This window comes from Passer domesticus, unplaced genomic scaffold (assembly GCF_036417665.1).
Source record: "Passer domesticus isolate bPasDom1 unplaced genomic scaffold, bPasDom1.hap1 HAP1_SCAFFOLD_230, whole genome shotgun sequence".
NCBI classification, from domain to species: domain Eukaryota; kingdom Metazoa; phylum Chordata; class Aves; order Passeriformes; family Passeridae; genus Passer; species Passer domesticus.
In genome coordinates, this window is record NW_026990009.1 from 1 (window position 1) to 27,424 (window position 27,424).

At 48.6% G+C, this 27,424-nt stretch overlaps 2 protein-coding genes and 1 long non-coding RNA gene across 5 annotated transcripts; 1 reads left to right on the plus strand and 2 right to left on the minus strand.

Annotated features, from left to right (window-relative positions):
• Positions 1-7: 7 nt before the first annotated feature.
• Positions 8-9,975, plus strand: LOC135292190 (uncharacterized). 3 transcript variants are annotated; one of them, XR_010354676.1, is made up of 5 exons: positions 8-870; positions 1,072-1,486; positions 2,402-2,543; positions 4,329-4,460; positions 5,922-9,975. It is a non-coding gene; the product is annotated as an uncharacterized LOC135292190 (long non-coding RNA). The 3 variants fall into 3 exon arrangements; XR_010354675.1 differs by having other exon boundaries at positions 8-605; XR_010354677.1 differs by lacking the exons at positions 2,402-2,543; positions 4,329-4,460; positions 5,922-9,975 and adding an exon at positions 1,798-2,355 and having other exon boundaries at positions 8-605.
• A 3,669-nt stretch (positions 9,976-13,644) lies between these two features.
• Positions 13,645-14,998, minus strand: LOC135292189 (uncharacterized). Its single transcript, XM_064406426.1, has 5 exons — positions 14,921-14,998; positions 14,613-14,750; positions 14,236-14,412; positions 13,953-14,108; positions 13,645-13,794 (listed from the first exon to the last, which is right to left on the minus strand). Exons 1-5 carry the CDS (start codon positions 14,996-14,998, stop codon positions 13,645-13,647), a joined length of 699 nt encoding a protein of 232 aa, XP_064262496.1.
• A 283-nt stretch (positions 14,999-15,281) lies between these two features.
• On the minus strand, positions 15,282-16,832 carry LOC135292192 (maestro heat-like repeat family member 5). Its single transcript, XM_064406427.1, has 5 exons — positions 16,662-16,832; positions 16,329-16,477; positions 15,939-16,086; positions 15,536-15,723; positions 15,282-15,453 (listed from the first exon to the last, which is right to left on the minus strand). The coding sequence occupies exons 1-5, from the start codon at positions 16,800-16,802 to the stop codon at positions 15,312-15,314; spliced, it is 768 nt and encodes a 255-aa protein (XP_064262497.1). The 5' UTR covers positions 16,803-16,832; the 3' UTR covers positions 15,282-15,311.
• Positions 16,833-27,424: the final 10,592 nt, after the last annotated feature.

Genomic DNA, 27,424 nt, shown 5'->3' on the forward strand with positions numbered 1-27,424 from the left:
TCCTCTGCTACAAAGCAACACACAAAGCCCTCCTAGCCCATCACTTGTTGCTCAAGGCATGTAAGAGTAGAAACACACTTAGCCCCTAGAGCCCACACTGAGAAGCTGAGCACTGAGAATGGACCAGGATGTGAGGAACCACATTAGTGATCTTTGGCCACTATTTCTGCTGAGCAAAAACCAGAAGGCTTGTTCCTTTGTTCTAGAAATCAGAAAACAAGGAGAAGCACTGCTTTAATTACATTTAGAGGTTTCTCCTAGGTACAGAGACATGGTCATGGATCTTTCTGTACTATTTATTCAAAACATTTTACATCATAGCCATGGGTGTGATTTCAGCAGGGAAATGCCATGACAGCAAATGCAAGGAGGATCGTTCTGTCTGACTCACTCTAGCAGGGAGGCCTTGGGACCAAAGCACCACCACCATTTTTCCCCCCATTTTTCTCCTTCCACAATATTAGTCAGGAGGCGGGGCTGAGATGGGTGGCACGGAAGTGGCAGCTCTGACACGCAGCTGAAACCATCAGGGCCAGTGTGGCATGTGGGACTGTTTTTCTGCTCCAGCAGAACAAGGCAAGCCAGAGTGGTGACACCGATCCCAAGTGAGTCCAGCCAAGCCAAGTGGAGCCCAGCAGGGTGGTAGGAAGAGGCAGCAAAGTGGCAGATCCCATTCCCACACACATGCCCAGCGTGGCAGACTGATGGCAGGGGCAGTGCCAAACAGAGCTCTGCAGGGACAGAGAGACACCCATCACCATCGCCACTGCCACCATCCCTGCTGCAGAGAGGGAGCAGGAAACTGCCACTGCAGGTGCACAGCTGCTCCAGGCAGTACCAGCAGTTCCCATCTACCATCAGAACCATTCTGTAAGCCCTTGCCATCCTGTCTTTGTTCCAGGGGCCTCATGTGACACTTCACCTTTGTTGCTTAAGCCATTACCCCTTTTGCACAATTTTCTTCTTATTGTTGTGCACTGCTTTTTATTTCCTCACTACATTGTAACTCTAATAGTTTTAACCTCTCATTTATTGTTTTCTCCATTGTCCCTTTCCATTGTCATGGAGAAGGGGAGAGAGGAGAGGCTTTACAAGGACTACCTCAAGAAGAGGACATAGAATGATGGAGGGAAGGCCTTAGAAAGAATAAACAACCCTCATGCTGCTGCTTTTGGAAGGAATAAATGTCCAAGTTACTTAATATCCAGACACAAATCTGTGGAGTCTTGACAGACAAGAAGCACAGGAACCTGGACACCTTGTTGTGAGAGACTAGAGGAGATTGCTGGCTCAACACTTTTCAGGGGCTTGTATGTGGGGAAGGGGGCAGATCAAGCCTTGCTCTGGTGAGGCGATGCCCCACTCGGCATGCCCCACACCCCCAGGCCTGTATCCCAGCCCAGCAGCGGCCACTGATCCCTGGCACACCAGAGGCAATGCTCCACACCTGTGTCTGGAGCCCCTAACCCAGCTCCTAAATGGCCAGGTGAGTGGGAGCCCCATGTGGGGGAGGGCCCCAGGAGAGCCAAAGGCTATTTGCCTCGGGATATGTGGCCACCACATGTCTTGACCCTACCTCTTCTTGGAATTTCTATCAGCTGAACACCACTGGAACCTGCAGTGATAGCTGTGTTGGTTCCTTTCTGTCATTCTCTTTCTCTTTCTTCTCCCTTTTTCCTGCTCTCAGATTTTTGAGTAATTTAAAATCTTAACAGCCTTAATGATCTAAATCTAACTCAATTAACACATTTTGTTAGGTTGATATGTTATGAATAGAAAATTGTAATTTTTTTCAAGTTTCAGAGTTAAAAAAAAACCAAGCCAGACCGAGTCAGCCTCCTTTGGTTTCCTGCTGAAGAAAAGCTTTTCAAATACCTGTTAATGGCAGGTGATTAACTGATTGTTTCCCTGATGCTGGCCGCATGCCAAGAAGATACCAAGGGAAACCCTCCAGGGTAAAGAGATGGGCAGTGACACCAGAGACAGCATGCAAATAAGAAACGCAGTGCACCCTGGATTGTTACAGTTTTACAGTTTTTATAAGAAAAACCCCTAAAATCACGAGCCAACAAGTGACTTAAAGTGACGTCTAAAGATGGGAGCATTGTCCCGTACCTGCTTGTATCTTTTTATTTCTCACCCTAACCTGAAAAGAAACTGATTAAAGAGACCCCCCGGGTTTCTAAACCAACAAACCAAGGACTCAACGACTCTCCCGTGAGGACAGAGTCCCCAGTTCTGTCTGCAGACCAGCGGACAAAACTGCATCATCCTCCTCCTTCGTGCCACGCCTGGGAGCAACGGCGGCGAGGGCGCAACCCGTCGATTTCTCCCCACCTGAGCTGATTCTTCTTAATAAAGGCATTAAAAAGGAGAAAGATCTCCTGCCCATTTATTTCAGCTTGGGGGACTCGTCTGGGATAGCCACGCCTGAAGAGGACACCAGGACTGGGACGGCCGCCCACCCTGGACCTGCAGGACAGCTGGCTATCGGGACCAGAGAAGATCGGCTTGGGACAGTGACACGGAGCAGCGCCGGATAGGTGAGAATATCCGGCGGCGGGAGAGGGAGGCGAGTGAGTGTGTGTGACTGAGACGAGGGCCGGCAGCTCGGCCCCTTGAAGCGAGTGAGGACCCCTCAGTACCGCGGTTCCGCACCCCCGCGAGGGGGCCGGCCGGGAACAGGGGGAAGCGAGTGGAATTGGTGATTGAGGCGCCTCCAAAGGGGTAAAGAGGACCCCCCTCCGGGCGTGCGGAGGAAATAGCTGTGTGAGTGGCACGCACCCCAAAGGCCCTGATACAGGACCCCCCTCCGGGCGTGCGGAGGAAATAGCTGTGTGAGTGGCACGCACCCCACAGGACCCCCCCTCCGGGCGTGCGGAGGAAATAGCTGTGTGAGTGGCACGCACCCCAAAGGCTCTGATACAGGTCCTAACGAAGGAAGTTAGGATTTAGGATATCAGGCAGTTTGGCTCTGACAAAAGAAGTCAGGCACCCCTCAGAAGCCAGGGTTTCGAGGTTTGACTGTTTGAGCCTTGGCAAGGGAAGGCCAAGGTCTCTCTAAGTCCTGACGAAGGAGGTCAGGCGAACCTCAGAGGTCAAGACCTCGAGGATGTTTTTTTGTATTTTAGTTGTTTGTTGAGTCTTAGCAAGGGAAGGCGAAGGTCTCAACAAAGTCCTGACGAAAAGGGTCAGTGAAATTGGAGTTTTGGCAGGAGGTCGAGACTTCTTAAATAAGATATATTTCCTTTAGAGAAAAAAGACATCTTTGTGATTTGTTTAGAGGCAGAAGAATATGGGAGGGTGTGGTAGTAAGAAAAGTGGCCAAAGATTGAAGAATATACCTCCCCACAGTCCCCTAGGTGAACTATTAGAGAAATGGGACTTTATAGAAAGCACAGAAGGATTAGATAAAGTTAAAATGATTCATTACTGTTCAGAAGTGTGGCCAGAATTAGAAGTGCAAGGAGGATGGCCATGGTGCGGGACGAAAGACAAGTGGATGTGTCAACAGCTGAGTAATTATCTGACGGCCCGAGAAAATACTGATGCTGAACAATTATTATATGTAGCTTGTTGGTTAAATGCTATAAAGAATGAAGGAGTGCAAATTTGTAAAGTGCAGAGCAAGAAAGAAGGGAATGAAAGAGGAGATGCTAGAATTAAGGAAATTAGTAAAAGGTGGGACCCCCTAGACTACTTGCCTCCTGATGCCCCTCCACCTTATAACCCTCTCCTTCGAGCACCTCAAATAGCAGATCCAGTTCTTCTCCCAGCAGCCATGGGGGCCATTCCCTCACCACCCCCTTCGACTCCTTCAGCTGCTTCTGCACCACCACTAATACCTACTACACCTGCTGCATGCTCCACCCCTTCTCCAGCTCCACCTAATATGCACCCAAGCTCTTCCCCCCCTCCTACTGCAGTCCCTCCACCTCCTCCTAACTGGGACACAAATTCCTCCTTATCTAATAACCCCTTATCACCAGGTACAGCCGTTAGCCTACAGCAAGTCCAAGCTAATGCTAATACCCCTCAAGTGAACAATCTTGTGTCTGAAGATGGGCCATACTGTAGTACCCGATCCAAGACCTCCAAGGCAGAGAAACTTTTTCCCCTTAGAGAAGTTCCTATGGGAGGAGTAGCAGGAGGTGTTGGTTTTGTAAATGCTCCTCTAACTGCTTCTGAGGTGAGAGGATTCAAGAAGGAGTTAGGGAATCTAGTTGAAGACCCCGTGGGCATTGCTAACCAAGTGGATCAGTTTTTAGGTCCAAATTTCTACACTTGGGGGGAGATGAATTCCATTCTAAATATATTATTTTCCCCAGAAGAGTCCCGAATGATTAGGGCCGCAAGCATAAGAATTTGGGAAAAAGACAACCGTCCAGGGCCCCAAGTGCCATCAGGAGAAGAAAAATTGCCACTAGTGGATCCCAATTGGAATCCTAACCAGGAGGAAGGTAGGAAGGCCATGATGGAGTACAGGTCCTTGATAATTCGAGGAATAAGAGAATCAATTCCCAAAGGAACCAATACAAAACTAGCATTTGAGGGTATACAGGAGAAAGATGAAACTCCTGCCACTTGGCTTAATCGCCTGAGGCGGAACTTTCAATTGTACTCCAAAACAGACCTGGACACCAGCGAAGGTGAAATGCTACTAAAAGTCCATTTTGTTACTAAATCTTGGCCTGATATACGGAGAAAACTGGAAAAGATTGAGGATTGGCAAGGAAAAGATATTAATGAGTTATTGAGGGAAGCATTGAAAGTGTATTTAAGGAGAGAAGAAGAAAAAGTAAAGGCCAAAGCTAAGATCATGGTTGCTATAGCCAGAGAAAGTGTAGGAGCAAACAACCCTTTCCTACACAACAAGGCCACAAAAGAGTGGGGGGGTCCACCACCAGGAGCAGGCAAGAATATGCCAGTACTGTCAGGGGCAGGAGGCATGGAGAGGCCTTGAGTCCCTTTGAGTGAAAGCTGCTGCTATTACTGTGGAGCAACTGGACCCCCCCTCCCCAAGACTGTTTAGCCTAAAGTTGTGAAACCTTTGCTAGCTGATCAAGATAGCAAAGGAAGCAGCTTTAAGACCAGAAGATCTAGTAAAAGTGGTTTTTTTAAGCAGAAACCACACCCGAGTAGGGAAAAAGAAAGGAGAACTCATATTCTGTGAAATTTAAAGTTACATCAAAGGATATGGGGGAGTGGTTAATATCTGATGGACGGGTGTTTCTAAACAAAGCACTTGCTAAGATGGTGCTAACAAAACTGCAGAAATTACCCACTGGGGAGTCCAAGGACTATGTGATTATTTCCTAAGAAATAACCTGTGCATAAGCGTATATGACCTAGCAAAAACAATTATAAAAGAGTGTTTAACTTGCCAAAAAGTGAACCAGAATGGAATGGTAAATACCATAGACTCAGACCGAGGTCCACATTTTGTGGCCCAAACATTGCAAAATATAATTGAAGTTTTAGGAATAAAATGGAGATTGCATACTCTGTAGCACCCCCAGAGTTCTGGGAGGGTGGAACGAATGAACAAAATTCTCAAAAATGTATTGACTAAATTGATCGAAGAAACAAAAATGAATTGGCTAAAGTGTTTACCCCTAGCGCTCTTGCGCATCAAAACAAGACCCCGGTCTGATATAGGGATTTCACCTTATAAAATGATTTTTGGACTGTCATTCTTGTTAACACCCTATAGCACAGGAGACTACCTGGAAGGAGAAGAAGCTACAAGGAAATATTTAGAAGTAATTGGAAGAACTCTAGAAGGACTTAGAAAAAGAGGATACCTCCCCCAAACCTCCCCTCTTGATACAAAAGCACATGACATCAACCCAGGAGATTGGGTTTTAATAAAATCCTGGAATTATAGACCATTAATGCCTAAATTTGAAGGCCCCTTTCAGGTACTCCTCATCGCTAATTCGGCCGTGCGAACCAGAGAAAAAGGTTGGACTCACATTACGAGAATTAAAGGACCAGTCCCACCCCCGAGCATTGGACAAGATTCTTCAGTGTCTGGTATTGGACCAGATTCCACACCACCCTCACACCCTAACTCGGGACAGGATTCAACCACATCGGAAGTTAATTCAGCTGAGTATACTATTATAAAAGGACCAAATGACTTAAAATTGACATTCAAAAAGACTGATGAACTGCATAAGAAAAAAGTTTAGAATCATAACATGTCTTGAAGTGTTTTAAGAAATTTGTAAAAGTTAAAAATTGTTAATAAGTAATTCTGGTTAAGTCGTCCCAACTTGGTACCAAAGACCCCAGGTTAATCTTCTCCAGAGTGCTCCCCTAGGAAGGACCAAATTAGCAGGGACAGATCAAGAGAGGTTTAACCAGAGGAGCAAGAGACTCTAAAGAACTTGGAGACTTCTTCTCAGTAAAATCCTCAAGAGGCAAGGCCGGGTGGGCAGGCTGTGCAAGATGACCCATACCAGACTCTTGGGAAGGGTAGTAACGCTGGCTCTGATTGCTGGTGGTGCTCTGGAGAGCCCAGGAGAGCTGTGCAATGAGTACTACCAACCTTTCTATGAGAAAGAAGTAAGCTCCTTGCTGAGAGTCCACAACAATTGTGTTAACCTCTCCCAATTGATCTTTTATCAAGAAAATAAGAAAATATATTGGATGGCCTGGAACACTGCCACCTTTAGGCAGCCACTCCTGGGAGAGCACCCTGTAGGAGAAACCTGGTGGTGCTTTGAACATGATGCTACTGAAGCAAACCTGGTAAATCTGGTAAAAGGAAAAAGTATTTCTAAATATTGGGAGGGCACGACAAAAATTAATATCTTTCAGGAAACCCCTAAACACTAGTTTTGGGTCAATGGTACCACAACATCCACTGAATTGCCAAGAGGCTGGTCTAGTGGTGGCATCATTAGAATTATAAAACAAACTGTCTTTATAATACACAAAGAATCTGGATCAAGTTTAAGAGTTCCTATATATGAGGATTTGAGAAAAACAAAACTGAAGAAACAATATATGTTAAACAAAATCTTGAAACTACAATCAGAATTAGAAGTAATATCTAATCAGACCGCATTGGCTCTTAATCATATTAATGACCAACTCAACCAAACCAAAACAGTAGTTTATCAAATCAAATTAATTGTAGCAGTCATTAGAAACACTTTAAACGAAATAAAAAACCTAGCATATTTAAGAAATCAAAAGACTCTTACACTTGATTCTAGTTGGTGGGATAATCTATGGATTTTCAAAAAAAGTTGGAAAACTATAACCTTCACTGTGGGTACACTTGTTAGTCTGTTCTTATTTCCATGTTTAACAAAAATAGTGACATCTGCTGTACAGAATAACCTAAAGATCTCTAAAGGAATTAACCTGAAAAAACCAAAAAAGGTAATGAAGTTTAGTAAATATGATCACCCTAGTGCTGAAGAAATGTATTATCAATACAAAAAATATAGGAAATTCTATGTTAATGAGCCAAAAATTATAAGTTGATGCAAGCTTAAGCTTGATCAAAGAAAAATAGGGGGGAACTGTTATGAATAGAAAATTGTAATTTTTTTCAAGTTTCAGAGTTAAAAAAAAACCAAGCCAGACCGAGTCAGCCTCCTTTGGTTTCCTGCTGAAGAAAAGCTTTTCAAATACCTGTTAATGGCAGGTGATTAACTGATTGTTTCCCTGATGCTGGCCGCATGCCAAGAAGATACCAAGGGAAACCCTCCAGGGTAAAGAGATGGGCAGTGACACCAGAGACAGCATGCAAATAAGAAACGCAGTGCACCCTGGATTGTTACAGTTTTACAGTTTTTATAAGAAAAACCCCTAAAATCACGAGCCAACAAGTGACTTAAAGTGACGTCTAAAGATGGGAGCATTGTCCCGTACCTGCTTGTATCTTTTTATTTCTCACCCTAACCTGAAAAGAAACTGATTAAAGAGACCCCCCGGGTTTCTAAACCAACAAACCAAGGACTCAACGACTCTCCCGTGAGGACAGAGTCCCCAGTTCTGTCTGCAGACCAGCGGACAAAACTGCATCATCCTCCTCCTTCGTGCCACGCCTGGGAGCAACGGCGGCGAGGGCGCAACCCGTCGATTTCTCCCCACCTGAGCTGATTCTTCTTAATAAAGGCATTAAAAAGGAGAAAGATCTCCTGCCCATTTATTTCAGCTAGGGCTAAGTTAATGCTTTATAGAATATTCTCTGTTATGTTTAATTTTTTTACCTTTCAAGTTCTCTGATTTTTGAAAGTTGACAGTGAAGTTTTTTTGTTGTTCCAATCTCTTGAGAACATCTCGTCAGTATTTTTCCTGCTTTTCTATCTCAAGAGTTCAGGAACAAGTTTAAGTCGTTTTACAGTATCCCACAGAGCAACATTTTTGGGGCCTTACATTTTAATTGGCGCAGCAAGCAGGGTACTCTTGAGGTGATATGGGCCTTTTATACAGCTGTAAGTGCTCGTGACATAATAAAGGAGAAATAAATGTTCAGTCAAAGCTGCTATTTTCAGGCAGGAAAGTAATGGACTTGCACCCAGAAACTGATCTGAACTGCTCTCCACTGACACACTTGCTAAAAGCTTATATAGAAAGCTTGTCCAGCCCTTAAGAGAGATGGGGACGGAGAGAAACTAGCACCATCCACAGTTTCTTCTGGAGAAAACATGAACTTTGTTAGAAGAAAATTAAAAACTCCCAGTAAAGGACCATGCCTGGTATCCATATGCATGGAGGTTTGACTCAGAGCTCTATGGTGCCCATCAGCTGGAAAAGGAACTGCATCAGCTGCAAATTGCTGAGCCTGAAACAATAGCCAGCCTTAGGCCAGAGTAGGAATTGAATGCCAGGATGAAGCCAGCCCCCAAACCATGACAAACCAGTGAAACACGCTCTTCCAAAGCCAAAGAGCTTTAGAGTTGCAATTTAACACTGCTGGGGAAGGCCTGGAAGCAGTGTTTTCCAGACTCCAGGAACTCCAGGCCTCCCTGACTGCAAGGTCAGCCCCACAGCCCTTGGGAGGGCTTTAGTGCCTCAAAGTCCAACCCCGCCCCTCACCCTAAACTCTGCCCACCCCTATAAAATACAGAGGCAGGATGCCCCGAAGATGATGTCACCTTCCTCTGCTCCCTGGAGGAGAGGTTCGGCTCTGCAAAGCCAATCTTCTTCCCTCCTCATCCCAAGCCCTGCTCACTGATAAAGAAGGAATTCGCTTATCAGGATGTAGTGTCTGGCAGCGATACCTCATTCTGCAACAGAAGTGGTTGAACTACACAGGAAAATAAGCAATGATCGCAAAGAAAGGGAAATGGAGAATGTTTTGTGAATTGGATTTGGGGGAATGAAATAGAACTTTTGGAGAAGGAAGCACATGGTGAAAATCCCTGGTCTTTTGCCTGGGGAACAACCTGTGATGTGACAAGTTTGGACCCCTTGCAGGGGAGAGAACCCCAAGCAACGCATGAGAAACAGCTGATGCCCGTTGACCTTCTTCTGTGTTATTGTAAGTTATTTCAATATTTAGGGATCAAACTCAGAAAACAAGATCTCAGCACCACCTCCAAAAAGTTATGGTTGTTGGGAGAGGGTGGTGGATTGAAATATCTGCTCTCTGGAGGCTCTCTGGAAAGAAAATGGGGATTAAATGGGGATTCGGTTTCCCTGGATTCTTAATGAAGCTTTGCAAACTGCTCCTGCCCTGCCTCCTTCTGGCAGCCCTGGCTATTGAGCCTTCTCTGCCACCAAAGGCTGGAAGCCGAAATGCTGCTGCTAGAGCATAACCCTCAGGAGAAAATGCTTTTATCATCGTGCAAGTTTGTTGTTTTGGTCTCACTAATAAGCCTGAATGTTCAAGAATGTCCTCACTAGTCAGGAGACTGGGTGTACATCCAGACCTGGAAAGGAGAGCCACTTAACCAGAAGTGGAAAGGACTTTTGATCCCATGGCTGTGAGATTTACAGCTGGACACTCCTAAATTATGAGATTAAAGTTAGCTCTGGACACATGGAATTCTATTGGACAGTCCAGTAAATGTAACTCTGCTGCAGATAAAGCTGCAATGGAACATTTCTAAAGTGAAAAACATTAAATGTTTTCTCTTTCTGCCCATTTCCAGAGCAGTGTCCCTGGTATGGCAGCATGGCTGTTTGTTCCTGAATTAGTCAACCATCCTAGCAGGACCATGTACCTAATGACTACAATAGCAAGTATGGCCTTGAGTGCCAGAGGGGTAAGAGACCAAGAAAGAAAAGAGAGCCATGTCTGTAGGAGTGTGCACCCTAATGGCAGAGTGGCAAAACTAGCTTTTGTCCCCCAGAAAAGGAAAGAAGGCCAGAAGTTTCTCTCAAGGATTAGGTGAAAAGCCACCTCATGGGACCTCAGGGACTTCACCAAATACTTGAGGACATCTAATTGGATAGAAGCCAAAAAGTCCCGCTTGATCCATCAGGGAGGAAAAGAAGAGAAGAAAAAAGCTAAGTGCTTTTGTGAGGTGTTTTTACCAGGAGCGGACTGCTTCACCTGGCTCGAGTTTTTCTCTTTGTTATTATACCTTTTATTAAACCTTTTTGTTTCTAACACTGCAGCAGAAGTCATCCTGCTAATTTTATGCCCCCAGAGTAATAGATAAGCTGTCCTTGGGTGTATTATATTTCTTTTGAGGGCTTATGAGACCAGGCTAAGAAAAAGAAACATAATAGAGCAGAGCTGGGCAGCAGCTGGGGGTACTACAGTGCACTCACAGCCACCTGCCAACGCAGCTAGCCAAAACTAAAACAAGCACAACCAAAAACCCAAACACTACAGGTGCTTGGCCTAATAGCCTGGTTACTAATAACATAAGAAAACAACTATTAAAGATGACACCTGGGACACCAGCTGGCCAGAGCCAATTCCCAGCTATCTCATAACTTGCCTTTCTGTGCAAACACAGAGGTTTCAGTTGCCCACCTTTCAGAGAGAGGAGCCTGCCAGACCAGGTTGAACATTCAGCAATGTCTACTTTAATGATCTCAAGCTTTCAATCCAAGCCCAAGCTTATGAAGTGTGATTCTTCCTTTAATTTCCTAGATTCAAAACTGATTCTTCAGATCTACGCATGAGACAGTTCTCCAGATCTACTGAGGACATGGAATGGTTTGGAAAGCAAACTAAGGAACAAGGCAAAAAACCAAATTTTATAGGGCCAGGGAGAAAATGCTAAGAGGAAAAAGAGCAATTGTGTTTTTATTCCATCCTTATTAGCTATAACTTGCAATTGCTGTGGGGTAGTTAAGAGTTTATTCAGGTTGACAACTTGAGTCAAAAGTTTATTTCATTCCTGAAGCTGCAGACTTGAAATGCTTCAAGTTCTTACATCCCAGGGGAATCCTGTATGCAAAATACTTGAAAACACATTTTTTATCAGAAAGAAAAAGAGATTTAAGCATTGTTGCAAGTGTTTTATATATTCATAGAAATATCAAACTACTAGGTTAATTCCTGAGACTATTTTTATCTTTTGCTCTTGTGCTTATTGTTCTCTTATTCCATATTCTCTTACTACTTGTAACCCACACTAATCCTATCTCACTGCATGCAATAATAAAGCAAAGAATTACCTAAGGGATGAAAAGAAGGCATTCCTCACTATCTTGCATAAGGATGAAAATGGAACATTTCAAAGACTTCAACAACTCATTTCTCTGAATAGGAGCAAAGAAATAAAAGGCAGCAAGCTTTAAACACTCCACAAATTCTAGCAGAAGTAAGCAGCTCACAAAGGGCACTAAGGCAGGGAGACATGTGGACACGTGCACACCATCACCTCATCTGACAAAAATGAACCTGTTTCACAGCACCAGGCAGTTCATAGAGCCAAACTCCTTCCCCAGCCCCATGGGAAAGCAGTGTCAAGGCACAGGAACCGGGAAGTGTCCCAGGGTGCGGAGATAATGCTGCCAGCATTTGAGCCAGCAGCACTGGCTCAGACACACTGAAGTTCAGCTGTTGCTGTGCAGCAGTTTCTTCACACTGCTAAGTTTCATGGGGCTGGCTGTATTTTTCACAACAGCCACTTCAGTACAGGACGGGTGTAGTGAAAAGCACCGCAAGCTCCTTTGCCCTCGGTGGATGTTTGCCATGGAAGAGCATACTCAAGCTGGCTCTTCTAAAACCCAGGGTCCTTGCTCCCTTCAGTGTGCTCAGCACGACCTTCAACTCCATGATGCTGTGCAACTGGAGCAGCAGGACAGGGACCTCTGCAGCTTGAGCTGCCCTTGTTCCTCTCTGCCCGTGCACAGACGACGGCGTGGAAGAGGATGGCAGCAGGGCCCTGCGTGTCCCTGGGCTCAGGATTTGCGCTGCTTCAGCTCCACAGACAGAGCCACGAGTCATGTGAAAAAGCCAAAGTGTTTATTAAGGGAAGGCAAAGTGAAGGTGTGAACTGTGAGAGAAAAAAGGGGATGGGCAGGGCCTGGGGGCTAGAGGGAGGGAACTACCAACAGGAAGGGAGAAGGGAGGAGCTCCTGAAGCTTGCCACAGGCTCGGCTGTGACCAGCAAGAGCTGCTGGGCCTGCAGCTTCAGCTGGTCCCCTCTGCTCTGCAGTTAGTCCCATCATCAGTGGGAAGTGGGGGTGGCCAAAAGACACTGGTTCTTCCCATCCTGCAGGCGCAGTTCGGCAGATCTTGCGTCGAATGTCAGCTGGATAAATTGCTTTATGAAGGAGGGGCACTCATATTCGCTCAGGGCTTGAAGGGCTGGAAAAGAAAGGAACAGTGCCACAGTCACAGGCCTGATTGCTGGAATCCAAGCAAAGCCTCCTGCCAGGGCCTTCCCACCCAGCTTTTGCCATGGCCAGGAGGGAGTGGCTGACAAGGGCTTTGGCCAGAAGGCGCTGGCCTCTCATCCCACACGTGTCCCTGAAAGCTCTCCGGGCTCTGGCCCCGCTGCCCCTGGTCCGCACAGGGAGCAGAGCCCTGGGCAGCCCGGGCAGGGATTGTAGCTCCGGGGCCAGGATGTGCAGCTGCCCCCGGCGGTCCCCGCTGGCACACGGCTGCCCTCACTCACCCTCACTGAGGACCTGGAGCTCCTCCTTCTGCCCCATCAGGAGCACTCCGGCCACCCCTGGCAACATAGAGGCTGTGGGGCCCCAGGCGGCACAGCTGCCCGACACGGGCGCTGCCAGCCCCGGGGCCGCACGCCCTCCTCCCCGGGCAGGGCTCAGCCCGGGCCCTGCCGCTCGCTGCCGCCCGAGGGAGGGCACGGCTGCGGGAGGGCGGCGGCAGCGCCGAGGGCGGGCGGGGCTGCAGCGGCCCGGGCGCGGCTCCCGCTGCCGGGGCAGGGCCGGGCCGGGAGGCGGGGAGGGACGCCGCTCACCGATGATCCTGACGGCCGCCTCTCGCAGGGGCCTCTGCGGGCTCTGCAGGCGCGGCAGGGCCCAGCGCAGGTGCTCGGCCGCTCGGCTCGCGTCCTGCAGCAGCTGCGGGGAGCAAAGGCTCGGCGCGGGCTCTGCCCCTCGGCCGGGCGCTCCCTGCGCCCAGCACCGGCCGAGCTGGCCCGCATGGCCCAGGGCAGGGAGCGGCGTGCGGGGCGCAGGCTGGCAGCCCCGGGGGCGGCGCTGGGCAGGGACACAGCTGCCAGCCCCGCACACTGAGCACCGGGGTCAGGGGGCTTCTCCAGCCCGCGGCTGGCACTTCCAGGCTCTCCTTACCAGGTGCTCGGCAAACTTCATCCGCTGCTCCTTCCTCAGCAGCTCCTCCATGTCCCTCCTCCTCAGGAACCGGGCCGCACAAAATAGTGTTTCCAAAGAGGCCTGGAGAGCAGCACACAGCCAGAGGTGGAACCAGAGCCCAGGGCACAGGACCTGTGTCCCTGTGCCAAGGCCATGCAAGGCTGCAGCCTGCCGGCTGCCAGGGCTGGAGGCAGCCGAACCCCTTGCCAGGGATGCAGCAGCATCACAAAAAGCCTCACCTTGGCCACACGCCGGTTCTCATTGTGCCAGCAGAAGAAGAGAGGAAGCAGGCTGCGGCTCACAATTCTTGTCAAAGGCTTTTTGCCCTCTTCCACTACCAGCTCCATCACCTTGCTGAAGAGCTGAATGGAGAGCAGCTGCACATGGCTGCTCTCCTGGAACAAAGGAAAAGACCTCAGCACCAACTACTCCAGGCCCAGCAGGGCAGAGGCCTAAAACTTCACAAGATACAAAATTTCCAGGCAGCCTCGAGTGCTCCTGGCTGGGGGCACAGAGCCTTACATTCTCAAAGTGTGGCAGGAGTGGTTCAGCCAGCTTCAGGGCGGTGATGCCGGGTATCTTGAGGTCTTTCTTCTGGAGCATATATGTAAGCACGGAGAGGATCATCCCGGCCATCTCTGCATCGGGATCAGCCAGCTGCTCCAGCAGGTGTTGATACAGGCCACGTATTCCTCCACTCTGTGTGCAAGACGAGGCTGTGCTGTGAAGCTGAGGACAGCTGCAGCAGCAGCAGCTGCTTGGGGCACTCGGGCAGCTGAAGCGGGAGGCAGGAGAGCTGGGAGCAGCTGCCTCTGGTGCCAAAGGCCAGCCGAGCCCAAAGGTCTGTGTTCCCCAGCCCCACGCTGCCAGTGTGGCTTCAGCCACTGCCCCCTTCTCACCAGCGAGGGCTCCTTGCTGAGCACCACGAGGCCTCTGAGCTCCAGGCGCAGCCTGTCCCTGCACTCGCTGGGCAGGTGCCTGGATACGACCGACAGGGCACTGTGACCGTGTTGGCTCAAGTCCAGACACTCCAGGAGCTGAAATGCACAGGGCAGTGATGGGGACCTGGCCGGCATGAGCCCGGAGCCGCACAGGGCCGGGCCCAGGCAGCAGCAGCAGGCATGGTCAGCGTCCCAGGGGCTGCAGCTACCAGAGGCCAGAGAGCTGGGAGGCAGCTCAGCCAGGCAGCGCTGGCCATCAGGCTCACCTCCACCAAGAACGCCAGGGCAGGCAGATGCCAGCGTGGCTGCTTCCCAATGAGCAGGCTGAGCAGGTGCAAGGCCATGCGGGAACACAAGGGGACCAAGCCACGGCGCATCTCCCTGGTAGGAGGAAAAAGGCACCAAAGCCCTAAGCCAGGCAGGAAAACCTCTCCCAGGACTGACTCACAGAGGTCTGATCTGTCCCTAGCACCCTGCCAGGGGACGTGGGTGCTTTGGGAGGCAGCTGCTCCCGGGCACCCTCCTCTGCCAGCCTTTTCCAGTCTGCTTGGGTGCCCCTATGTGACAAGGCACTCTGGCCCAAAACCACAGGGACTGTGTGGGGCACTCTGGGCACAGGGCACAAATGATGGTGGTGGCGGCGGGGAGAAGGGGCTCTCACCTGGCCAGCAGACCGACTGCATAGTGCTGGGTGTCGGCACAGAGCAGGGTGTCCCAGACCTGCTTGCACTCCAGAGCCACCAGCTTGTTCTCAAAGCCCAGTTGGCAGAGCAGAGCCTTCACGGCCTGCACTGCAAACCTGTGTGCCGAGCAAAGGCCAGGTCACACTGGGAGCGCTGGCCCTGGCCACAGGGCCATGGGAAGGACAGGGCGACTGGCACCTGTTAGGCTTGGTGGGAAGGCGGTGTTCCTCCTGGCACGCTCTCCAGAAGTCCTCAACCTCTTCTGGTATCTGCTCTGTGGTGGAGAAAACTTGGAAGAGCAGAGCCACAAACAGCTGGGCCGAATGAAGGACTACTGCGTCGTGCCACTCGGGCATGTGGGCAATATTCCACAGCACCACAGTTGCCTGCAAAGGAGAGAGCAGCCCGAAGCAGCGCTCAGTGCCCAGCTGTGCATGTGGCAGGGCCCAAGGGGAAACGCAGGGCGAGCACCCAGCCTGCTGGCCCTGAGCCTGCCCCTAGCCCAGCTTTCAGCCCAGCAGCTGAGGCAGGGAGCTGCAGGGCAGGGAGAGCATGGAGAGGCAACCCGGAGGGTGAGCAAAGGCCAGTTGCAGAAACTCACAGCCAGGGCAAAGACGGCCTCATTATCCCCACTGTAGAAGAACATGCTGTACAGTGGCCTGTCCTCTATCACAGAGAACAGTGCTGGAAGCACCTTCTGCACTGCGGGTCTTGACGTGCCGATGCTTCTCCACATCAGTACAGCAGCTCTGTGGGAGCAGAGCTGCACGTCAGTACCGTGCCCTGTGCAGCCGCGTGGGGCCGGGTGACAGAGCCCTGGTGCCCTGAGGGGCAGGGGGGGAGCATGGCAGCAGCTCAGGAAACAGAGGGGCCCGAGGGTCCTGGAGCTCTCTGCCTGTCTCTCTGGCAGACGCCACTGGACAGGCTGTGCAGGGTGAGGGGTCCTATGGGCCGGTGAGCACCGAGCTCTTGAGGCCCTTGTGCCCCGTACCTGTCACAGGATGGGGCACAGCGCAGGAGGCTCATCACCACATTAGCAGGGTGTTCTTCAGCCAGGCTCAGAAAGTCTGTTTCCAGCCCCGTGTCCGCAGTGACACGGGACACGAGTCTCTGGTGAATGTCCCCCACCCTGGCTGCCACCTGGAGGAGGCATGGGGATAGCTTGGAGTGCTGTCTAAGGGAGCAACTTGCCCACCTTCCCCCAGGAAGTGCTTGCCTTCCCACCCCACTGTGCTGGCCTCAATGGCTGAGGGGGCCCAGGGGATGTGGCCTAAGGGGCCACACGATCCTGGGAGGCCTGCAGCCCTGGCCCCAGGCTGCTTACCTGCTGCTGAGATGAAAAAATATCCGGAATGGGAGCAGGAATCCCAGTCCAAGTGGGCGTGCTGTTCGTCTTTGAGATGGCCCGAGTCCTTGGTGTCCTTCTGTTGCTGTTTGTGCTGGCCGTGCCCTCAGTTGGGGCCATGACAGCCTTCGCCTGGCCCGCAGCTGTTGCCCTGACCGAGGTTGCCGCATGCTCAGAGGACGCCGCGCTGGCACCAGGCCGTGCCCGCAGCTCACTGGGCCTGGAGCCGGGCTCGGCCGTGCCCTCGGTGGCAGTGGCTCTGGTCTTTCTGCGCCGAACACGCAGGAACCTCCGCAGTGCCTGCAGCAGAAGGAAGGGCGGGAAGAGAGGGACGTTCCATGGTCTGCTCCAAGCGCGGGGCTGTGCCGAGCAGTGCCAGCAGGCCCAGCCCAGGTGGGGATGGCCGCAGGTACCTGCGCTGCTCTGCGGAAGTGTCCGCGGGTGGGATCCTGTTCTCGTGTCCCATCCTTTCCTGCATCTGGCAAAGAGCAAGTGCAGCCAGAGCTGAGGGGCTGCAGGAAAGGCTGGAGAACACAGCCCAGCCCTATGATCCCCAGGCAAGGACAGCCCTGGGATGCCCAAGAGACAGAGCACGGCCACCGAGAGGCCAGCCCTGGCCCCTCTTCCATCCTGTCCGTGGGCATGTCCGAGGGGCAGGGATGGGATGGGGCCAGGTTGGCTGCAGGCACCAGCCCTGTGGCCCAGCTCTGCCACTCACCGTCCTGCAGTGGTTGCAACTGCTCTGGCTCTGCAGGCTGCTGCACTGGGGCAGCTGCAGCGCCATTCTTTTTCTTCCCCCGAAGCATCCTGAACAGGCTGAGAACTCTGCCTGCCATCCCGCTGTCTGACCTCGAGGGCACGTTGGAGACAGATGCCTCTGCAAAGGTCCAAGTCAGCGGGTGCTGCAGTCGCGCCTTCCAGGTGCCTGCGACAGAGAAGTCTCAGGAAGGCCACAGGACAGCAAGTCCTGCACTCTGGTCTCAAGGGCTCCTGTCGCAATGACAGGAGACTCCTTGTGAGGGATGGAGGTCACCAAGTCCCACAGCCTGGCCACGAGGGCACCGGCCGCAGGGATGGGAGATGCCTCAGGAAAGCTCTGAGTCACCAAGTCCCGCAGTCTGGCCGCAAGGCCAGCCACAGGAGTAACGCCTCGGAAAAGCTCCGGGTCAGCAAGGAACGAGCCAGCTGTGCGGGGTCTCCTCACAGCACCGCTCTCTCCCATCCTGTCCCGTCGCGTGCACCGAGCACTGGGGCCTGCCTGCGTCACCGCCAGCACCTATGTCAGTGTGTGTCACAAAGGGCTGCTGGCACACCCTGTCCAACTCCGTTCCACAGTGACCCTGCTGCAGCGTGTCACAAAGGGCCCTCAGACACGCTGCCATGTGCTCTGGGGCCTCCCCCACCCCACCCAAAGTGCCTCCAATTGGAAGGAATAGGTTGCCCCAAGTGTCTAAGGCAGCCCGGGACACACCAAAATCAACCAAGTGCTCAGGGAAGGACTCTCCACAGTGCCTGGCTCGCACAGCCCAGCTCGGTGCTGGCCCTGGAGCAGAGCAGCTTCCAGCAAGCAAGATGTGAATGCATCTTGCCAAGAGTTAAAACACAGCAGTCAGGGGAACGGGCATTAGTGTGTGCATAAAGGCCTTTGAATTCACAGCTCTCCATGAGAGCTTTTGGGCTCTCATCTGGACAGAGACGGATCGTCTCAGACCTGTGCTCAAAGCGGGGGAACACACCCTACCACAGGTGCTTGGCTTGGTCTCCGCAGGCCCGGCAGATGTCAAAGCTGCTCTTCACATCCTTCCCCCTTCCCTGCTCCTCTGCCAAGTACAAGGGGCCTCAAGGACTGAAAGGAGCGCAGGGAGCCAAAGGGAGACAGCTGCACCTACCTCACTGGGGGCTCCTGGGCGTGGGGATTGGGGGTGAGAAAGCCAGATTTTCAGGAATAACGTGGGAAAGCACCATTGTCTACATTAGAGAAAATTCATTCCTTTCCCATGATTCAAATGCTGATTCAAATGCTGTACTCCCTTTCACATCCGTACCCTTTGTATCTTTCATTAGTTACTCCTGTAAAAACTTTTCCCCTCCCCATCCCCCTCAACATGTATCACGCCACCTTTTGCCCTCCCCACGAACTTTCCAATGACCCACGAGTTGGGTCATTTTGTGCCTAACCCCTCTTACTTGCTGCTGTGCTTAAAAATGGTAACTTTCCCTGTAGGAATCCATGGGATTAGAGATTTTAGGAAAGCTGGGAAAAAGAAAGGCCACAGAGACAGTAAGGATAGTGAAATGCTGAAGCAGCAGAAAAGAGATATCAGCAGTAGCGAAGACATGAGAAATAGAACAATAAAGCTATGTAGTTTGGCTTTTTAAGTTGCAAAAAGGTATATTTTAGTAAATATTTAGAAGGTTATATATGAATAGGGCTCTGTGCTTTGTCTTTTATAAACAAACCATTGTATGAGAGAAAACGCTACTATTGTTTTAACCAAAGCTACGTGTGCTTCATGTGGTTGGATAGAACGACTGTCAATATGCTTTTGCTCTATGTAATTGTCTGAAACTGAGTCTGAAACTATCTTATAATATGTTGCAATATTAAGTTTCCTCAGCCTTCTGTCTGGATAGCCAGCTGCCATAGCCATGTAATGAGACTGATGCTTCTTAAATAAAGAGCTCACGACGCTATTCAGGTGTGGTCCCATTCCGTTCGTGTCTGTATATAACTGCCGGCGTCAATTCCCAAGGACATTGCACTCACCCTGGTGTCCTTCTAACTGGTTGTTACCCGATCCTGCTGTCCCTCTGACTCACCGTCCATTCCTCAGTTTATCCTCCATCTTTTCCTATCACTTTTGCACCTTGCAATAAATCAGTTGAAATTATCCAGGACTCGAGCTGCCCTCTTTCCATCTGGTGAAAAGAAACATCTAGCCAGGGTAGAGCAGGTGGGACTCTGACGGTGGCACCTGGGGAAGCAGTTTCCTTGATAATCAAGCTCCTTTTCTCCAAAGACACTTCCCCAAATGTCTGCATTTCCCAGAGAACACCAACACACACATCAGAAACCCTGGCAAGGCTGAATTCCTTCTGCTCCTTGCAGCACAGGCACTCCAGCTCGAGCTCATCTTCCTTCCCCCAGCTCTGTGTCGCTTCCTTCCCCATGCCCACGTGTCGCTTTGGGCGCGCAGCCCCGGGCCCCTACAAACACGAGCTGCCGCTGCCTCTGCACGTGCCTGAACTCCTGCCTGCGCTCACGGCAGCAAAACCAGGCTGTTCCCAGCCAGGGAGCGGAGCCCTGTTCCTGCAGGAGGCTCTGGTCAGCCCCTTGCAGGACGCTCCGCTGTGCACACAGCACTTCTCCTGCCTGCCCAGAACGCTCCTGGCACAGCAGAGCACAAGCTGGCCGGCTCTGGGCTCAGCACACCCCAAACACGGGCACAGGAAGATGCAGTGGCTGTTTTGCAGCCATGCCCAATATAGCTAGGAAGGGTCCCCTGCCTCTGGTCTCACTTGGTTGGCTTTCTGAGTGGGCCTGAGGCAGGGGCTGCAATTCCTCACTTGTGGGGAGAGCAGAGCTGCCAGAAGCGCACCCAGCCTGCAGGCACTGCCTGACAGCGCTGCAGCCACTGGGACGCTCGCGCCTCTGAGTCACAGACACTGCACTGCTGCTGCTGCTTCATTTGCTTTGAGGCACACCCAAAGCTCACTGTCAGGCCACCATGGTCTCTGGTTCTGCCCTCTTCCTGTCCCTGTTTATGCATGGAGTATTGCTGTGTTTTCAGGGTGCTCTTGGGGAGAACTTCCAGCACCGCAAGCTCCTCTGCCCTAGGTGGATGTTTGCCATGGAAGAGCATACTCAAGCTGGCTCTTCAAAAACCCAGGGTCCTTGTTCCCTTCAGTGTTCTCAGCACGACCTTCAACTCCACGGTGCTGTGCAACTGGAGCAGCAGGACAGAGACCTTTGCAGCCTGAGCTGCCCTTGTTCCTCTCTGCCCGTGCACAGACGATGGCATGGAAGAGAATGGCAGCAGGGCCCTGCGTGTCCCCGGGCTCAGGATTTGTCCTGCTTCAGCTCCACGGAAGGAGCCACAGGTCATGTGAAAAAGTCAAACTGTTTAATAAGGGAAGGCAAAGCAAAGGGGTGAGCTGGGAGGGAAAAAAGGGGATGGGCAGGGCCTGTGGGCTGGAGGGAGGGAGCTGCCAACAGGGAGGGAGATGGCAGGAGCTCCTGGAGCTTGCCACAGGATCAGCTGTGAGCAGCAAGAGCTGGGCCTGGAGCTGCAGCTGGTCCCCTCTGCTCTGCAGGTGGTCCCATCTTCAGTGGGAACTGGGGGTGGCCAAAGGACACTGGATCTTCTGAGCCTGCAGACGAAGTTCAACAGATCTTGTGCTGAACATCAGCTGGACAAATTGCTTTACAAAGGAGGGGCACTCGTATTTGCTCAGGGCTTGAAGGGCTTGAAAAGGGAGGAACAGAGAACAAAAAAGGCTTGACTAGCATTGATTTGTTTGTTGTTTGCTTTTTAAAATTTTCTGGTCTCTTGATAGCTTAAGAGTTTCAGTCTATCTATTTTTTACATTTATTTGTTTTGGTTATTTGTTTTTTTGATCTATGGAAATCTGTAATATCTTCTCAGCTTTTTTGTTGTTGTTGTTTGTTTGTTTTGTTTGTTTGTTTGTAATCTACATCATGACTGCCATGGTAAGTTACTTACCAGACAACAAAAACTTTATGCACTTTGTGTTTGCACTGCTGGAACCTGTGTCAGTTGTGTCATGCTCTTTATGTGCCCATAAGATGTGACAAGGAGCAGCTGTAGTGGATGTCAAAAGAGTGCAAGGAGGGGTGGAGGAATCAATTTGCATTCCTTAGGAAGAAGGGATACAGAAGTACTGAGATGCTTTACACTACTTCTGTGATGGGTTTCTGGCATATTGTAATACAATTATCTACAAGCAGGAAATCAGCAGGCTGCTAAAAAATGACAGCAGAGAGCTGAATACCCCTAGTGCTGAAGGGCAAGGGATTTAATTCGTCCCTATGTTGGTAGGGATCTCATTCTGTGATAAGGTAAAGAAACAAATTGCAAGTAAAATAAATCTGTGCACATCCATGTTGAGACACTCTGACTGGCAAGGTGTCTGTATGTTGTGTGCATAAGAATCTCTAACCAAATACCAAATTCTAATTGACTTTCACAAGTGAATTCATACTGGATTTCACAAAGGCAGTTGTCAATGCTCTGCAGTTGAGCAGCTTCTTGAATTAGGAGAAACTCGCTCACTATTCTGAGCAGACTGCATTCTGAAAGTGCAGGTGAAAGAGCTAAAAATCCCATCAAATATGACTTAGCAGAGAAAGGATTTCTGAAAATTGCATTGTAAATAGAAGCATATTTTTCTGATTTTACTTTCATTGTTCTGTAAAATTAGGATGACTTTTATGAATAAAAGAATTTCTGTTTATTGAACATAAGAAATTGTTTTCTTCTTTACAAATGGCTGCATAAATTAAATACTATTTCTATATTTCAGAAAGCTGTGGGAGAGCTGTGGAGAGTTCTGTTTAAATCACCCCAAGTGATTTCTAAATCACTTCTAAATTGTTTAAATCATCTCCAGCTTATAAGATAGGAAACTCTTTTTGTTAGAGAAGCAGCTAACCCATGTCTCTTCATACTTGAAATATCTGATGCTTTGAATAATACATGACATTTGAATGCTGATTTTGCACTTGGGACCCAGATCATCTACCAATCTTTAGGGATATTGGGACCTGACATCCAGCTTGGCAGCTTGCTTTATGCAGTAACCAGCTGCAAGCAACTTAAAGAACATCAGCTGTGAGAGTCACTTCTAAAACTTCCTGTCTCCAAAGTTAAATTATTTAAACAAATACTATAGGTTTTTAATAAGATGTAAAATGTATAAGGAAGCTTTCAGAATGGCTTAGTGAGATATAAGTGGACTGTGATTGACTGGAAATACACCTAGGTGCTGTGATGGTACCTTTTTGCTATGGAAGTGTGAGCCTGTTGTTACTCAGGAATGACAGACTTCATTGTCAGGAAAACAAGAGGTTGCATAGAGCAAGGAGTTTCCAACAGTGCAAACCGGCACCAATCATTTTGCAAGTCAGGACAGCCTTCAATACCGTTTCTTTCAAAGTTTCGTATTGGATGCTCTCATGACTGTTTTCTTTTCACAGACTCATCTGGAAAATGTGGAGATCCTGAGCTGTTTACACCGACTAATCCCTCAGGCTAGGAAATAGAGCAGAAAACAATGCATGTTACAGACTCCTTAATTCTTTTATGATCTCCATCTTTAATAGGCATCCTGATGGCACACAAGAAACCTGACTGCAGAGTGGTCATGCATACAGAGCACATGTCACTAGTTGCTCAAAAGTGGGCCTGTGGGTATTTCAGGCTGAGTGGGTGGGTGTTTTCTATATCACATGCATGTGACAGCTCTCTTCATGTAGTAGGTGAATGCAGTAACTGATGTTCCACCGCTAACATTTGTTTAATGCAATCAAAGAAAAGGGTTTTTTCTTTACATTATTTGTTTCTATATATCCAACTCTGTATCATAATGGATTCTGAAAGCCATAGTGACTTTTTCATCTGCTGGGTTTTTGTTGTTTTCTTTTTTTTTTTTTTTTTTTTTTTAAGAGGTCTAATAGCACAGTTAACACAGTTGAATTATTTCTCCATGTAAGAAATTTCACTCCATTTTCTGCTTTCCACATTTATTCAATTTATTTTCATCAGGTGCCAGCTTGCTGTCTGGCAAACCAATCTCATTCTATATTGGTTTGTGATGAGGCCACAGCACAAAACAAAGCAAAAAGAATAGGAAAAAAGTAGCCAAGAAAAGAGAAGCCCTTGACCTCCTTCCTTTATGTGGCAGCCTCATTTGGCTGAAAGATAAGTGTTGTAGTATAGATGAAAGTAATTCCTCTAGTACAAGAAGTATAAATTTATTTCTAGCTCCTCTCAGTGTGGAATTTGTGTGCTAGATTTGGATAGTTAACACTTTGTGACGGGAGTCATGATTCAGCAGAAAATATTTTCTAGTTGAAAAACTCGCATGACCGATAGCTGGTGAAAACCCAACACAAGCAGAAAGTTTGTTTGGCCACCCTGTCTTAAGAGCCTCACTCCTGAGTGAAATTGGCAAAATGAAGCCAAGATCTTTCCAAAGGCTCGGGCCTGTTTATTGAAAGTCAAGACAAGCTCAGAGGAGAGCCCAGGGTGAGCCTGGGACCTGGGCGGCAAGTCTGAGTTCCAAGCTAACCATGCTGCATGCTGCACAGGGTGTTTCCTTGGACACGGGCTGGGCAGAAAGACCCAGGTGCTCAGCACCCGCGGCTTTTAAAGTCTCTTAAAGCCACAGGATTGGTGCGCTCTCAATCCACCTGTTGCTTGCTCCTTGTCTTGGTTGTTGGTTGCTCCATAAGATGGTGCATCTCTGGCCAATCATTCCAGAGTTCTGAGGCTTCATTGGCTGCCTGCTCTTGCAATCATGTTTCATATTAATGTCATCATCTCCTGAGGCAGTTTTCTAGCAAATTCCCTCACCCAGATCTCACCACCCTTCCTCTACTGGGCATGCATTCCTATTTCAGCACATTTAATTCCGTAACTTATTACTCTATAACTTATTACCTAAATTAAGTATAACAATTGATTGCATTAATTAACAATTCATGACCCTGCCTACAAAAGCTAACTTTATTTATAACCCTACTGCCAAGAACTTGGAGCTCTGCTCCTGCGCCTTTCTTGGCAGGGCTCCTGGGGCAGCTGGTTACTATGCCAACACTACCTGTTCTTCTGTATCAGATACAGGAGTGATGAGAGAGAAAAAGAAAACACAGTGTAAAGCAGAGCTCCTGAAGAAGGGACAGCCACAGTGTGTCCTTTTGTTGTTCAGAAGCTTCTCACCATCAGGGAAGGGAGCAAAACTGAAAGTCGGCCTGTGATGGAAACCACATCAAAACCTACCACTTTAAACCTGAACTGGAAATCTGATCATCCTCTTGTGGTATTCACATATTCTGTGGACAGAAAGAGACTTCATTCTCTGCCAGGATTTTCCTGAGAAGCTGTGAGAAAGCTCAGAGAAAACAATTCTTCTCTTAATCTCTGCACCTGTTGTTGCGCACATGTGGAATGTGTTCTGAAGGTTGTTTACCAAAAGGTAGTTTCCTAATTGGACTCTGGTGCTGGTGTTGGATTCCTTGACCAATTGGATCCAGTGTGTTGGACTGGCTGGGAATGGAGATGGGTTTTTCCTAGTAGTATAGTGCAGTAGTGTAATATAATATAGCATAGCTTAATAAAGCAATTGTTCAGTCCGTACTATACTATAATATAGTATAGCTCAATAAAGCAATTGCTCAGCCTTCTGCAATCATGGAGTCACTGCACATTATTCCCCCCGTTCGAGGGCCCCCTGCCACACAATAATCCTATAAGGATTGATCAATGGCCTTTAACAGAGAAAAAATTAAATATCCTTAAGAGATTGGTAACGGAGCAATTACAGGTCCAAGATCACATCACAGCCATGAATAGTCCCGGGAATTCACCAATATTCCTCATCCACAAGAAGACATCGGGCTCCTGGAAGTTGCTTCATGACCTGAGGAAGATGAATGGAGTGACTGAAGACATGGGACCTCTTCAGCCTGGACTTCTTTCTTTAAAAATGTCACATTAAAAATGTTACTTTATGGTCTCATTTTTCAATGGGACCTTTCTGAGAGATATCCTTTGTTGAGAATAGAATGGGTTTGTCTTCCCTACAGGTTTCCAAAGACTAGTTTTACAGTGTTAGGGATGATAGCACAAATTGTCATTAAGGCCAGAACAACATTGTTAAGTTTAGCAAGTCAAAATTTGCAGTTATCTATTTACCACTGAAAAAAAGATTCTCTTGATTGGGCAATGCAAAATTCTGATGATTTACAATATGCATTGTTAAATTTTCCAGGTATTTGTTCTGTTCCTTACGTGGCTCACAAATTATTGCAAGCAAAATTGAGTTTTAGAGAGGAACCTATGTTAAGTGAGGAACCTTTAAATGCAATAACTCTTCTCACTGATGGATCTAGGAAAAGTCATAAATCAGTTGTAATTTGTTTGAACCAAACATCTAAAACCTGGGAATCAGATTTTCAAATAATAGAAGGATCTCTTCAGATTGTTGAGCTTGCTGCTGTGATTCAGGCTTTTCAGCTCTTCCCACAACCTTTTAATTTAATCAGAGATTCTGTTGCTAATGTGGTTAAAAGATTAGAAGGATCAGTTCTAAAGGATGTCAGTAATGACACTTTATATTGTTGGCTTTCCTGTCTTTATACATCATTGCAATATAGAACTAATCCATATTTTGTTTCTCACATCAGGGCTCATTCTTCACTTCCTGGATTTTTAGTGGAAGAAAATGCGAGAGCAGACAAACTGGGAATGGTTATTTCAAACACTTTGCAAACATTTTTGAACAAGCAAAACTGAGTCATGTCTTTTTTCACTCAAATGTGCAAGCACGTGTGCGAATGTTTCAAATTTCTAAAAGTCAGGCTAAAGCTATCATCAGTACTTGCCCTGACTGCCAGCTTGTGCAGCCTTCTGTTTCTACAGGAGCGGTTAACCCGCGGTATTTGCAGGGCCTGCAGTTGTGGCAAATGGATATCACTAAATACCCTTCCTTTGGTAAATTTAAAAATACTCATGTTTCAGTGGGCACATTCTCTGGTGCAGTTTTTACTTCTCTTCACACAGGTGAAACAGGTAATCATGCTTGTCAACATTTTTTGTAAGCTTTTGGTTCTTTGGGTGTGCCCCAAGAAGTAAAAAATGGCAATGGTCCCACATATATATCTCAAAAATTGGCCACATTTTTAAAGGATTAGATTGTTCATTACCATTCTCCCACAAGTCAAGCAATTGTTGAGAGGACACATCAGATATTAGAACACATTCTTGATCAAGAATGAGGGGGGGAGTAGAGATCACACCACAGATGAGATTGAACAAAGCTTTATATATTTTTCATTTCTTGAACTGCTCTGTTGCAGAACCTGATCCACAGATTTTTAGGCATTTTTCAAATAACACTCAGGCAAAACGAAAAGAAAATCCCCCTGTTTTAATTAGAAACCCTGGGACAGGACAAATTGAAGGTCCTTTCTGATTAACCACTTGGGGCAAAGGGTATGCTTCTGTCTCTACAGGTGCAGGAATTAAGTGGGTCCCAGTGAAAACCATCAAACCATATCACACCCCAGAAGGTGTTCTTTGTGTGCTGCCGGGGATGTGAGCTGCTGGCATCTTCCCATTGTCATAACCATGTAATGAGAGTGGAAACCAAACAGCTGGAAAATAAACAGCTCAAGGCGCGTTCCTCAGCATTCCCGTCCCATTCATGGATTGTACACAGACCCCCAGCCAGCAATGCTCTCCTCTCAGGAAATGTGGAGGGACATGGAGTTATTCAGCTTTGTGAAGAACAGGCCCCAGGGAGACTTTAGCTCCACTTCCCAAAACTTCAGAGTGGCTTTGAAGAAAGTGGGAGACAGCTTCTTTAACAGGTCCAGTTACAATAGGATGTGGTCTAATATTTTGAGGAATAGATTGTAAACAAATCAAGTTCTTATATGAACTGTCCATGAGGTAGGCAGACTTCAGGATGCTTGTCTGTGGTTTCCAGTGTCCACTGAA